The sequence below is a fragment of the Rhinoraja longicauda genome, chromosome 21, assembly GCF_053455715.1.
Source record: "Rhinoraja longicauda isolate Sanriku21f chromosome 21, sRhiLon1.1, whole genome shotgun sequence".
In the NCBI taxonomy this organism is placed as follows: Eukaryota; Metazoa; Chordata; class Chondrichthyes; order Rajiformes; family Arhynchobatidae; genus Rhinoraja; species Rhinoraja longicauda.
The window spans coordinates 5,011,517-5,027,150 of NC_135973.1; the positions used below are offsets into that span (position 1 = coordinate 5,011,517).

Consider the following 15,634-nt stretch of genomic DNA (forward strand, 5'->3'; position numbering starts at 1 on the left):
CAGTTCTGGTTGCCCCCCTTTACAGGAAGGAGGTTTTGAAAAGGGTGCAAGAGGAGTTTCACCAGAATGATGCCTGGATTAGTGAGTATTGGCTGCAGGGAGAGATGAGGGGCATGTCTCCATGAAACTTTTCCCCTTTCACTTTATAGCTGTTACCTCTAGTGTTGGACATTTCCACCCTGGGATATATATGTTCTGTCTACCTTATGTATAACAACATCTGCAGTTATTTCCCTACACAACTCATCTGCATTTATGTATGCCTCTCATCATTTTATATACTATATCCACTATTCTTCGACTTCAAAGTGGAATTCTTTGCCGCAGAAGGCTGTGGGGGCCAAGTCAGTGGATATATTTAAGGTAGAGATAGATAGGTTCTTGATTGTACAGCAGACGGAGGTTATGGGGAGAAGGCAGGAGAATGGGGTTAGGAGGGAGAGACAGTTCAGCCATGATTGAATGGCGGAGTAAACTTGTTGGGCCAAATGGCCTAATTCTACTCCTATTCCTTATGACCTTACTAAGTTCTCCCTTCAGCCTCCGACATTCCGGAGCAACAATCCATATGAATCTGACCTCACCCTGTAGCTAAAACCGGCTCAAGGAATCAAAGGACTGATGGACTACGTTGGACTAATGACAATCAGGGATGATCAAGAAGGCAGAACTGAAGGAAAATCAAAGAGTTTACAGATGTTGGGAGTGATGAAGCCTTGGAGGGATTTGGAAACAAATGTGTAAAAAGCCAATGCATTGGGCGGCACGGCACGGCACGGCACGGCACGGCACGGTGGTGCAGCGGCAGAGTTGCTGCCTTACAGCGCGCCAGAAATCCGGGTTCGATCCTGACAGCAAGTGCTGTCTGCATGGAGATGGCACGTTCTTCCTCTGACTGTGCGGTTTTTCTCTGGGTGCTTCTGTTTTCTCCCACATTCTAAAGAATGCAGGTTTGTAGGTTAATTGACTTCTCTAAATTGTCCCTCGAGTGTTGGATAGATCTGGTGTATGGGGTGATTGTTGGCCGGCGTATACTCAGTGGGCCGAAGGGCCTGTTGTTTCCATTCTGCATCTCTAAACTAAACTCTAAACTAAATGACAGGACTGATGGGTGATCGGGACTTGAGAGTAGATGATTCCATTTATGCGGACTGCAAAGTTGGAGACACTGAGTTGAAGAGTATTAGAACTGTTAAGTATAAAAGTAACACAGGCAAGGATGAGGGTTTCAGCAGTGAATGAACTGAGACATGGACTGTTTAGTTTAGTTATATAGCATAGAAACAGGCCCTTCGGTCCACTGAATCCACGCCAACCAACAATCACCTCTGCACTCAATAGACAATAGACAATAGGTGCAGGCTTAGGTCCTTTGGCCCTTCGAGCCAGCACCACCATTCAATGTGATCATGGCTGATCATTCTCAATCAGTACCCCGTTCCTGCCTTCTCCTCATACTCCCTGACTCCGCTATCCTTAAGAGCTTTATCTAGCTCTCTCTTGATTGCATTCAGAGAATTGGCCTCCACTGCCTTCTGAGGCAGTGAATTCCACAGATTTACAAATCTCTGACTGAAAAGGTTTTTCCTCATCTCCGTTCTAAATGGCCTACCGCTTATTCTTAAACTGTGGCCCCTGGTTCTGGACTCCCCCAACATTGGGAACATGTTTCCTGCCTCTAACGTGTCCAACCCCTTAATAATCTTATATGTTTCGATAAGATCCCCTCTCATCCTTCTAAATTCCAGTGTATACAAGCCTAGCCGCTCCAGTCTTTCAACAAATGACAGTCCCGCCATTCCGGGAATTCACCTAGTAAACCTATGCTGCACGCCCTCAATAGCAAGAATATCCTTCCTCAAATTTGGAGACCAAAACTGCACACAGTACTCCAGGTGCGGTCTCACTAGGGCCCTGTACAACTGTAGAAGGACCTCTTTGCTCCTATACTCAACTCCTCCTGTTATGAAGGCCAACATTCCATTGGCTTTCTTCACTGCCTGCTGTACCTGCATGCTTCCTTTCAGTGACTGATGCACTAGGACACCCAGATCTCGTTCTGTCCACACTAGGGACAGTTGACCTTTCACTGTCCCTCAGTACATGTGACATAAATAACAATAATAAACTAAACTAAATTTGGAAGCCGATTAATGCTGGAGTAACTCGGCAGGACAGGCAGCATCACTGGAGAGAAGGGCGGCACGGTAGCGCAGCGGTAGAGTTGCTGCTTTACAGCGAATGCAGCGCCGGAGACTCAGGTTCGATCCTGACTACGGGTGCTGCACTGTATGGAGTTTGTACGTTCTCCCCGTGACCTGCGTGGGTTTTCTCCGAGATCTTCGGTTTCCTCCCACACTCCAAAGACGTACAGGTATGTAGGTTAATTGGTTGGGTAAATGTAAAAATTGTCCCTAGTGGGTGTAGGATAGTGTTAATGTACGGGGATCGCTGGGCGGCACGGACTTGGTGGGCCGAAAAGGCCTGTTTCCGGCTGTATATATATGATATGATATGATAACCTACAAACCTGTACGTCTTTGGGATGTGGGAGGAATCCAGAGCACCCGGAGAAAACCCCAGTGACCACAAGAAGGACATGCAAACTTCACACCGACATCACCTGTAGTCAGGATTGAACCCGTGCCTCTGGCACTGTGAGACAGCAACTCTACCACCATGCTGCCCTGAGTGATAAGGGTATTGTTACTGAGATGGTACCTGAGATCCTCAGGTGGATATGGAGGGAGATATTCGGCTCAGAATCAGTCGAGATGCTCAGATTGGGGACAGTGTGGGTGGGGCAGCATCAACCATTAATGAAGGGGGTTTTGTCTGGATGCTGAGGGAAAGGAGTGAGTGGTCTCTTAAATTAATTTCACTGTTTAAATAAGAAGAAGCAGAATAAATATGTGGGAAGGAACTGCAGATGCTGGTTTACACCGAAGAAAGACACAAAATGCTGGAGTATCTCGACTGGACATGCAGCATCTCTGGAGAGAAGGAAGGGGTGACGTTTTTGGTCGAGGACTTCCTTCTCTCCAGTGATGCTGCCTGTCCTGCCGAGTTACTCCAGCATTTTGTCGCCCATCTTAGAAGCAGAATAAAGGTAAGTAATAAAGCTGCAGTCATGAAGTCTGATTGCCCAGTCTCACGTCACGTATCGCTTTTATAGACAATAGACAATAGACAATAGGTGCAGGAGGAGGCCATTCGGCCCTTCGAGCCAGCACCGCCATTCAATGTGATCATGGCTGATCATTCTCAATCAGTACCCTGTTCCTGCCTTCTCCCCATACCCCTTGACTCCACTATCCTTGAGAGCTCTATCCAGCTCTCTCTCGAATGCATTCAGAGAATTGGCCTCCACTGCCTTCTGAGGCAGAGAATTCCACAGATTCACAACTCTCTGACTGAATTTTTTTTTCCTCATCTCAGTTCTAAATGGCCTACCCCTTATTCTTAAACTGTGGCCCCTTGTTCTGGACTCCCCCAACATTGGGAACATGTTTCCTGCCTCTAACGTGTCTAACCCCTTAATAATCTTGTACGTTTCGATAAGATCTCCTCTCATCCTTCTTTTTTGTCCAGGTACCACATCTTGAACCCAAACGTCATCCCCAAGGGATTTGTTGATAACAAGAAAGCTTCAGAATTGGTCCTTGCTTCAATTGGTCTGGACGATAATGAGTACAAAATCGGACACACTAAGGTAACGCATCTTTCAGCTGAACAGAGAGATCACTCGAGTACTAACGTGCAGGTAACCCTTGTTATAACGGACCACGGGACTGGCGGGGGGGGATGGTGTCCGTTATTCCCAACATGTGTCCGCTATAACCAAGTAAGGGATAACCACCCAGCCGTCACACTCCGTCAAATAACCAGTAGTTTTCACATACAAAGTTCTTTTTAACAACTAAAAAATGCTAAGAGCTGTTTGTAACGTTGTTCAGTAGAGGATCGTTGCGCATGCATTGATCGAGGCAATTGCATGTCGGTCAGACGGCCTCCCACAGTGTAACGAGCAGCCCGTGTTCTTAAAGTGGCAGCGGTGCCTTATTACTGTGGGGCCATTCCGCCCTGTGTAACCAAAATCTGTTACAAAGAGGTCCGTAATAAGCGAGGGTCACACGGATGTTGCTACGGATATGAATTTTCTGCCGTTTAGTTCATTTAAATGGCATGAACGGTGGATATTGTTAGTTTGCAGTTTCATTCAAGGTTGCATTGAAATTTCTAACCTGCCTCAGTCCTGAGATTATTGTCAATCTTCAGGCATCTGTATCACCTTCACATTCTGAATTGTTATAATTTAATTTCTTATTGATTTTTTAATTAATTTCAAATATTAATTTATTTATCTGATGCGTTGCTTCTCTGCACCTTTTCATTCACAAGGGAAGATTTTCATTCATAGTCTAGGCCATGCCACACACGTTTCCTGTCATCGGTTTAAGTCGACTAATGGTCTTGATATGGTTGACGTATAAAATCCCTTTCTTTAGTTCAGAGATACAGCATGGAAACAGAGTCCGGCCCAATGAGCCAACGCCGACCATCAATCTCCCATTCACATAAGTTCTTTGTTACCCCACTTTCGCATCCACTCCATACAAACTTAGGGCAATCACCCTATATGTCCACACATCTTTGGGAAGTGGGAGGAGACAGGAGCACCTGGAGGAAACCCATGCAGTCACACTCCACCAAGGCAGCACTCGAGATCAAGATCAAACCTGGGTCTCTGGCACTGTGAGGCAGCAGCTCTACCACCTGTGCCACTGTGCCGCCTGAAGGATGGAATAATCTTTCATGACTCTTGCTTTCCACATCATTTATCAGTGTTTAGCTTCATATAGTTTAGAGATACAGCGCAGAAACAGGCCCTTCGGCCCACTGAATCCATGCTGACCTGTGATCCCCGTACACTAACACTATCCTACACACCAGGGACTACGTATAATTTTTACCAAAGCCAATTAACCTACAAACCTGCACGTCTTTGGAGTGTGGAAGGAAACTGGAGCACCCGGAGAAAATCCACAAGGTCACGGGGAGAACATACAAACTCCGTACAGACAGTCAGGATCAAACCTGAGCCTCTGGCGCTATAAGGCACCAACTCTACCGCTGTGCCTTATAGCGCCATGTTCCCAATGTTGGGGGAGTCCAGAACAAGGGGCCACAGTTTAAGAATAAGGAGTAGGCCATTTAGAACTGAGATGAGGAAAAACTTTTTCAGTCAGAGAGCTGTGAATCTGTGGAATTCTCTGCCTCAGAAGGCAGTGGAGGCCAATTCTCTGAATGTATTCAAGAAAGAGCTGGATAGAGCTCTTAAGGATAGTGAAGTCAGGGGGTAGGGGAGAAGGCAGGAACGGGGTACTGATTGAGAATGATCAGCCATGATCACATTGAATGGCGGTGCTGGCTCAAAGGGCCGAATGGCCTCCTCCTGCACCTATTGTCTATTGTCTATTGTCTATTGACATTTGTAGAGTTTACATCTCTTGTACGTACTGAACAGGTGTTCTTCCGAGCTGGAGTTCTGGCTAAGCTGGAGGACTTCCGTGATGACCGACTGGCAAAGATTCTAACAATGATTCAGTCTCGTTGCCGTGGGATGCTGATGCGAATAGAATTCAAAAAGATGCTGGATAGAAGGTGGGTCTTCAAGTTCAATAAAGCTTTTATGAGACACATCCTCATCTATTCTTAAACTTCCTCCCTAACCCAGGGTACAGTCCCAATTCTCCTCATTGCGGACATTGGACTCTGTCTCTAGAACCTTTTGTTTAGAGATAAAGCGCGGAAACAGGCCCTTTCGGCCCATCGGGTCCACGCTGACCAGCGGTCCCCGCACATTAACACTGTCTTATGCACACTAGGGACAATTTTTTTAAATGTTCACCAAGCCAATTAACTTACACACCTGTACGTCTTTGGAGTGTGGGAGGAAACTGTCGGAGAAAACCCACTCAGGTCACGGGGAGAACGAACAAACTCCGTGCAGACAGCACCCGTAGACGGGATCGAACCCGGGTCTCCGGCGCTGCATTCACTGTAAGGCAGCAACTCTACCGCTGCACCACCTGTTACAAAACAATGCTGCAAAACTATATTGTGCACTCTATATCTTTCTGTATTGTACTTGAGTTTGGCTTGATCATATTTGAGGACATAATTATCTGATTTGATTGGATGGCACATAAACAAAAAGCTTTTCCCTGTTTCTCAGTATACCTGACAATAATAAACCTAAACAATGATAAATTATGTTCAGTTTTGAAGGAATGTATCTGACAGTCCGACATAGGAAAATCAGTAGATTAAATAAAACTAAGGTCCATTTAGTTGGTGATTCTAACTTCCTGACAGTTACATAATACAACGGCAGTGTTTAGCTTCAGACTTTGGAGATACAGCATGGCAACAGGCCCTTCGGCCCACCATGTACACTCCGACAAAAGATCCCCAGATACTAGCTCTATCCTACACACTAGGAATAATTTCCAGAAGCCAATTAACCTACAAACCTGAACGTATTTGGAGTGTGGGAGGAACCCAGAGCACCTGTAGAAAACCCACACAGTCACAGGGAGAACGTGCAAACTCCATACAGACAGCACTTGTAGTCGGGATCAAACCCGGGTCACTGGCGCTGTAAGGTAGATTCATCAGAACAATAACCTTGATCAATTAGCCTACAGAAGATCCAGAGATTTTACAAGGAAATCTCCACTCGTGCGAGCATTGAGAATGGCAGGTTCATGGTCACCTTATTCCTCCCAACGTTATTGTATTCACGATTGCTTTTTTGTACGTATTTGAGATTCCTGTCCTCACATCACATTTATATAATGTGTGTGGTTACATATTATGAGCTTATCTGCAGCTACATTGTACCAGTACATTGTTCAGCCTTGAAAATACTTGCCCAGCTTCCAAGGAGCAATTCATGTGAAGAGATAACTTGCCAATCCATTAAATGCATGCCTCACCCTACCCAAGGCCAAAGATGAGCGATAATTGGCATGCGATGTTCCCTCACTGACACAATCATAGAGTAATAGTATAATAACTGAGCAACAAAAAGATGGGAAGGTACTAATAATAATAATAATAATAATAATAATAATAATAATAATAATAATAATAATAATAATAATAATAATAATAATAATAATAATAATAATAATAATAATAATAATAATAATAATAATAATAATAATAATAAAACAATAATAATAACAACAATAATAACAATAACAATAACAATAACAATAACAATAACAATAACAATAACAATAATAATAACAATAATAATAATAATAATAATAATAATAATAATAATAATAATTGATAATAAAAAAAAGATAAAATTATTAATAATGATGATATTTTTTTAAAATAATAATAATTAATAATAATAATAATAATAATAATAATAATAATAATAATAATAATAATAATAATAATAATAATAATAATAATAATAATAATAATAATAATAATAATAATAATAATAATAATAATAATAATTAATAATGATAATAATAACTATAATAACAACAATAATTTAATTTAAAAAAATTAAAAAATTAATAATAATAATAATAATAATAATAACTATTTAATTTATATAGCACTTTTCATGCAATTGAATGCAGTCCAACGTGCTTTCCACAAAAACAAACACATGTCTATCAAAAATACAATTAAAAACAGTAAAGACATAGCATCATACAAGGCATAGATTTATATAAAAATAATATAAAATGTAAAATTGAGAGTGTAAAAAGGCAAACAAAGTAAAATCAGTTAAAAGCATGATTAAAACGACATGTTTTTAACTGTAGTTTAAAAATGTCATATTGATTTGATATTAAGTATTGATATTAATAAGGAGTGGGTCTATGAAGCGTGTCTCTGGTCTCCCACATCCTCGCGCGTTGCTGAGAAATATCTTGTTTGCATTATTTGCAGAATCGGACTGATCGTTATTCAACGCAATGTCCGCAAATTCCTGCAACTTCGCTACTGGGGCTGGTGGAAACTGTACACCAAGGTAAAGTATTACAGAGGATATGTTATTTATGTCAACTTTATAACAGAACTTTATTGTCATTCGGTATAAATACCGAACGAAATTTCAGCAGTCACAAGACACAGCAAAAAAGAAAAGAACACAGGACACACGACCCCAACACAAACATCCATCACAGTGACTCCAAACACCCCCTCACTGTGATGGAAGGCAACAAAACTTCCACTCTCTTCCCCCCCCGCGCCCATGGACAGGCAGCTCGACCCCTACCGAGGCGACCGACACGCACAGCCCCCGCAAGGGGATGGAAGGCCCTGCGGCCGAGCCGCACCGGGCACTGAAACGTCCTGCGGCCGAGCCGCGCCGGCGATGTTAAGTCCAGCGGCCGCGCCGACGATGTTAAGTCCAGCGGCCGAGCTGGAAGGCCCCGCGGGCGATGGAAGGCCCCGCGGCCGAGCTGCGCCCCGGGGAAGAGACCTAATAAAAGAAAGGTTTCCCCCACCCCCCTCCCCCACCCCCCCCCACCCCCCCCCCCACCCACCCCCCCCACCCCACCCCCACCCCCCACCCCCCCCACCCCCCCACCCCCCCACCCCACCCCCCCCCACCCCCCACCCCCCACCCCCCCCACCCCCACACCCCACACACATACACAGCCAAAAACAGAAACAAAAACCATCCCAACACCGACACACACACAAAAAAGACAAACAGACTGCCAGAGAGCCGCAGCCGTTAGGCGCAGCCACACGTGACCCGGGAGCCACAAAGGTTATGTATATCATAGAGTTATACGGCACGGTAATAGGCCCTTTGGCCCAACTCATCCATGCCGACCAAGAACCCCCATCTAAGATAGTTCCATTTGCTGCCATTTGGTCCATATCCCTCTGCACTGTTCCTATCCAAGCACCTGGCCTAGTGAGACAAAAAGTGCTGGAGTAACTCAGCAGGTCAGGAGTACATGGAGGCGATGTCTTGGATCGGGACCCTACTTCAATCTGATTTATTCCAGCACTGAGTCTTTTTTTTTGTGAGCGCCATTTGCCCTTCCTTGTTTCCATGGTTCTCTGCTGGAGTTCTGAAGTTATCTTTACCCCATTCTGCCACTGAAACATGAACTCTGTTTTTCTCTCCGTTGATGCTGCCTGACCTGCTGAGTACCCACGGCATTTTCTGTCTCTATTCCGACTTGTTATTGCGTGTATCTCAGAAAAAGTCTCTATTGCCACAGGTTATAACATAGGCGCCCATACTAAGTGTCGCCCAATAACCCTCTTCAGGTTAAGCCTCTGTTGAACGTGGCCCGCCAGGAGGACGAGATGAAGCAGAAAGAGGAAGAGCTGAGAGCTGCAATGTCACAGACCGGCGACCTCCTTACCCGTATCAAGGAACTCGAGGAGAAGACAGCAACCCTCTCACAGGAAAAGAACGACCTCTCGTTGCAAGTCCAGGCAGTAAGTGATCAGCAATAACCAGGACATGACCATAATGGGAGGGCAGTAACTAATTCATGCTGCATAGAACAGCAGATAACAGGCCCATACGACAAAGGAGCAGAATTGGGCCATTTGGCTGATCTGGTCTGCTCCGCCTTTCAATCATGGCTGATTTATTTTTCCATCACAACACCACTCCCCTGTCTTCTCCCCGTAAACCTGTGACGTCCTGACTAATCAAGAACCTATCATTCTCCGCTTTAGCGATACTCAATGATGTGGCCTCCACTGCCGTCCGTACCGTTACAAGCACCCACCACTCTCTCTTTTTGCTCTTCCACAGGAACAAGATAACATTTCTGATCTGGAGGAACGGCTCACTCTACTGATGAAGACAAAGATGGAACATGAAAATCTGATCTCGGATATGAGGGAGCGGCTGGAGGAAGAGGAGAACTCGAGTTCCAATCTCTCGTCTCAGAAACGGAAAATGGATTCAGAGTTATCCGAACTGAAACTTGATCTCGAGGGCTTGGAAACAACCCTTGTGAAAACCGAGAAAGAAAAGCAGGTAGAGCGGCTGGCATTTTACGTATCACGATATTTACCTCAGCCTTGAGAGATACAGCATGGAAACAGACCCTTTGGCCCTCCGGGTCCATGCCAACCAGCGATCACCCACACACGAGGAACAATTTACCAAACTCAATTAACCTGCAAACCTGCAAACCTGCATGTCCGTGGAATGTGGGAGGTAACTGGAAAAGCCAGAGAAAACCCTCGTGGTCACGGGGAGAACGTACAAACTCCATACAGACAGCACCCACAGTCAGGATCGAACCCGGGTCTCTGGCACTGACTCGCTGGAATTTAGAAGATTGAGGGGGGATCTTATAGAAACTTACAAAATTCTTAAGGGGTTGGACAGGCTAGATGCAGGAAGATTGTTCCCGATGTTGGGGAAGTCCAGAACAAGGGGTCACAGTTTAAGGATAAAGGGGAAGTCTTTTAGGACCGAGATGAGAAAGTTTTTTTTCACACAGAGAGTGGTGAATCTGTGGAATTCTCTGCCACAGAAGGTAGTTGAGGCCAGTTCATTGGCTATATTTAAGAGGGAGTTAGATGTGGCCCTTGTGGCTAAAGGGATCAGGGGGTATGGAGAGAAGGCAGGTACAGGATACTGAGTTGGATGATCAGCCATGATCATATTGAATGGCGGTGCAGGCTCGAAGGGCCGAATGGCCTACTCCTGCACCTACTTTCTATCTTTCTATGTTTCTATGTCTCTATTGATACACACTGCAAGATGCAGTGCCCAATGCAGTTACCATTGTGATCTGATGCTTTTTAAAACTCCCTTTTTCTTACAAGTGGCCGAGATGCCTTGTGTTTAGCCCAGACTTCATTGGTATTTAGTACATATGGAACCTGCTTACAGCCTCGTCACATGCCAATTGGTTGGCAGAGATGAGTTGGACTGAGTTGAGTATAGGAGCAAAGAGGTCCTTCTGCAGTTGTACAGGGCCCTAGTGAGACCGTACCTGGAGTACTGTGTGCAGCTTTGGTCTCCAAATTTGAGGAAGGATATTCTTGCTATTGAGGGCGTGCAGCGTAGGTTTACTGGGTTAATTCCCGGAATGGCGGGACTGTCATATGTTGAAAGACTGGAGCGACTAGACTTGTATACACTGGAATTTAGAAGGATGAGAGGGGATCTTATCGAAACGTATAAGATTATTAAGTGGTTGGACACGTTAGAGGCAGGAAACATGTTCCCAATGTTGGGGAGTCCAGAACAAGGGGCCACAGTGTAAGAATAAGGGGTAGGCCATTTAGAACAGAGATGAGGAAAAACTTTTTCAGTCAGAGAGTTGTGAATCTGTGGAATTCTCTGCCTCAGAAGGCAGTGGAGGCCAATTCTCTGAATGCATTCAGGAGAGAGCTAGATAGAGCTCTTAAGGATAGCGGAGTCAGGGGGTATGGGGAGAAGGCAGGAACGGGGTACTGATTGAGAATGATCAGCCATGATCACATTGAATGGCGGTGCTGGCTCGAAGGGCCGAATGGCCTACTCCTGCACCTATTGTCTATTGCCTATTGTCTATTGAAAGGGCTTTTTTTCGTGCTGTGTGACACTATGACATATGTAATCTTCTTTAAAGTTGGCATAAATAACATACTCTTTGTAATAATTTACCTTAGTGTACGGTTTCCACCTGCCCAGTAGCACAGTTGCAAGAATTTGCAGATACTATGTTGAATCACTATTTTCAGCTATTAGGCTATATATTAACAGAGTAGCCTTTTTGTAAATATTGCCCTTTAAAAAATATTGTAGTATTCAGCTTCCAGATAAATGAAAACTAAGGTGTTCGTACAGCTCAACTATAGAACGTGAATTGGGGGTCACTGAGAAGCAAGGAAAAGCAATTGGTTACAAGTCCAGAGGAAGGGTGAAAATTGGGATAAATGAGAAAGCAGTTCCGATCTAGGCATTAAATGATCACCAGTGGGAATGTGGAACAGACCTGGGGCAACTTAAAAAACCCATTAATACCAATTGCTGAAATGTTTCTCAGTTGCATCAGACGCCACAGAGTTCCTTACACAAACTGAAAGCACCCTTAGTTGCAACCAGAGCTGGAATCTTTGAGAACCAGCAGAATCCTTAGCCTAATCCATATTCTTCGGACTTGTTTCCTGAGCCGCTGAGTTACTCCAGCACTTTGTATCATTTCTGAGTTGTAACCAGTAGGGTCCTGATGCGAAACATCTCCTATCCATTCCATCCCCAGATACTGCCTGACCTGCTCAGTTCCTCCACACTTTTACATTTTGCTTGGTTCTAACTGCAGTGATGACAACAGGGAAATTAACATACATCTTAAAACCTAATGAACCCAAACTATCCAGCGGCCTTCCACCTTCCCACTAGGAAAAAGTGCTCGCTCTCATACCAGCAATAAGACAATAGACAATAGACAATAGACAATAGGCCCATGCTGACTCTGAACAATCCTGTTACTACAATCCAAATGCTCCGCAGTAAGGCACAAGTCCTCCTTCATGCACGCTATTCAGCCGAGCTTACCCTTGCACGCTGATCATGCACGTTATTCAGCTGAGCTTACCCTTACCCGCCCATGACGATCGGTTATGTTACTCCATCAGGCTCTGGATGGCAAAGTGCGCTCCATGACCAATGACCTCAATCAGCGGGATGATACCATCGCCAAACTGCAAAAGGAGAAGAGAGCCTTGGACGAGCTTCACCAGGTTGGTATGACTCCACAAAGCCTCTGAACTGACGGTGTTATTAGTGACAATTATCTGCGGCTTCCTCTTCGCACCATTTGAAGTGCGGGGTGATAACTCCAAAAAGTTTGCACTTGAACTAAATGACTCTAATGTGGACTGAATGTAAAATTTGAAATATTGTTAGTTCTTCAACACTGGCACCAGGGTTGAGATTAATGATCAATGGTAGAATTATGTTGCTTTCTGATGATTATTCCAGGTATTTTAAAGGGGTGCTTAATGTTTAGTTTAGTTTAGCTTATTATTGTCACATGTACCTAGTTAAAGTGAAAGGCTTTTTGTTGTGCGCTATCCAGTCAGTGGAAAGACGATACATATGTACAGTCAAGCCGTCCACAGTGTGCAGGTACAGGATAAAGGGAATAATGTGAATAACGTTTAGTGCAAGATAAAGTCCAGTAAAATCTGATCAAAGATAGTCGGAGGGTCTCCAGTGAAGTAGATAGTAGCTCAAGAGTTGGAGTAACTCAATGGGTCAGGCAGCATCTCTGGAGGACAAGGATAGGTGATGTTTCGGGTTGGGTCTGAAGAAGAGACCCAACCCGAAACGTCACCGATCGATGTCCTCAAGAGTGTGCTGCCTGACCCGCTGAGTTACTCCAACACTTTGTGTTCTATCCACCTTTTAATTAGATTATGTTTAACCGATACCTCTACTCCACCTACTCACCTTAACTACTTACCATCGGACATGTTGAGTAACTCTACAAAACAAGTACTTGATTAAATCATTGAAGATAACAATTTAATCATGTTCTATATTTTCAGAAAACACTGGATGATCTTCAGTCTGAGGAAGATAAAGTCAATCATCTCACCAAAACCAACTCAAAACTCAACTCCCAGATTCAAGAGGTAAACGTGCAGAATATTCTGACGATATTTACCCAAGCGTTAGCTGATGGTCTAAGCCAGCATTTCTCAACCTTTTTACCCTTGTGGGAACCCTTGAAATAATTTTCATGCCTCAGGGAACCTCTACATAAAAATTATTATATATCTTTATTAATCTCTTTCTATCTCAGGCTGTAGACTTTATTATAATACCCAAGAATTTTCCAAGAATATGCCGTACGTGTATAATAAAATTACGAATTTGAAATTAAACACAAAAATGACTCAAAAGTGTATTTACATATGATTAGCCGAATTATTACTATTTGTCTCGGAACCCCTAGCGACCTCTCGCTGAACCCGATGGTTCCAGGGAAATCCAGTTGAGAAACGCTGGTCTAAGCTTTTCATTTTTATTTGCCATGTGGCTGTGTCACAAGGACTTCTATATTTTTCATGTCATGTTTACAATAGACAATAGACAATAGGTGCAGGAGGAGGCCATTCGGCCCTTCGAGCCAGCACCACCATTCAATGTGATCATGGCTGATCATTCTCAATCAGTACCCCGTTCCTGCCTTCTCCCCATACCCCCTGACTCCGCTATCCTTAAGAGCTCGATCTAGCTCTCTCTTGAATGCATTCAGAGAATTGGCCTCCACTGCCTTCTGAGGCAGAGAATTCCACAGATTCACAACTCTCTGGCTGAAAATGTTTTTCCTCATCTCAGTTCTAAATGGCCTACCCCTTATTCTTAAACTGTGGCCCCTTGTTCTGGACTCCCCCAACATTGGGAACATGTTTCCTGCCTCTAACGTGTCCAACCCCTTAATAATTTTATTAAGTTTCGATAAGATCTCCTCTCATCCTTCTAAATTCCAGTGTGAACAAGCCTAGTCGCTCCAGTCTTTCAACATATGACAGTCCCGCCATTCCGAGAATTAACCTATGTGTGTTTGGATTGCTGTAGATGTGTTTCAAATGAAGGGCAGAAAAAATTCTCAATGTTACAATTCGTGAATTATTCATTAAAACACAATAATAGCCAAGTAAATATTTTCAAATTTACTGCTCGACCAGTGTGGGCAAATTACTTTACATTTTAGAGATGCAGCGTGGAAACAGGTCCTTTTTACCCCACCGTGTCTGTGCCGACCATCAATCACCCCATGCCCCATACACTACCCTACTTGTCCCTACCCTACACACTAGGGACAAGTTAAAATTTACAGAAGCCAACTAACCTACAAACCTGTACGTCTTTGGAGTGTGGAAGGAAACCAGAGCACCCGGAGAAAACCCACGCAGTCACGGGGAGAACGTACAAATTCCAACACTGTACAGATTGTGTGGTTTACCTGAACGTCTAAGGGAGACTAAGGGTCTCGTCCCTGGCGCTGTGAGGCAGCAAGTCTACCACTGCGTCACTGTGCGGCTTCCAAGAACGCCTCCCAGAAGCTTGGCATTTAGTCTCCCATGATATTGTGATGATGTATTGTTATCCCTTCAACAGTGGCTAACGCGGACTTTACAGGTAGATGCAGTCTAATGTTTGACAATTGTTTCACTACGTGATAGCTGGAAGATAACTGGAACCAGGAGAAGAAAATCAGGACTGAGGTGGAGAAGGCTCGGCGAAAGGCTGAGGGAGATCTGAAGATGACAATTGAAAACCTGAATGAGATGGAAAGAGCAAAACTGGACCTGGAGGAAATTCTGAAGAAGTAAGTGACTTATTTTTCAGTAATCTGTATTTATCCTGGTATCCCTTGTAATGGTCTAGGGGTCAACTTTTTAATTTATAACCTTTTAGTTGGGTGCCTTGGAACGATTTATTCTATTTAAGCTACTATGGAAATGCAAGTTGATCGAGGAGTCGAAGTATTCACTGTTTATATAAAGAGTTAATCATTTTGAAATGACAAATTGGAGAAAATTGCTCATCACCTTCATTCTGAATGAGGAATTACGAGTATTTTTTATTGCTGTACCAGGA

At 44.0% G+C, this 15,634-nt stretch overlaps 1 protein-coding gene across 1 annotated transcript in view; it reads left to right on the forward strand.

The window, feature by feature from the left end:
• LOC144603867 (myosin-16-like) overlaps positions 1–15,634 on the forward strand; it is a 73,722-nt gene that overhangs the window by 32,486 nt on the left and 25,602 nt on the right. Inside the window, exons 19-26 of the mRNA XM_078417639.1 lie at positions 3,592–3,712; positions 5,528–5,664; positions 7,987–8,068; positions 9,331–9,504; positions 9,830–10,057; positions 12,658–12,762; positions 13,573–13,659; positions 15,217–15,362. Of these exons, the coding sequence (XP_078273765.1) occupies positions 3,592–3,712; positions 5,528–5,664; positions 7,987–8,068; positions 9,331–9,504; positions 9,830–10,057; positions 12,658–12,762; positions 13,573–13,659; positions 15,217–15,362 (1,080 nt within the window). The remainder of the gene's footprint in view (positions 1–3,591; positions 3,713–5,527; positions 5,665–7,986; positions 8,069–9,330; positions 9,505–9,829; positions 10,058–12,657; positions 12,763–13,572; positions 13,660–15,216; positions 15,363–15,634) is intronic.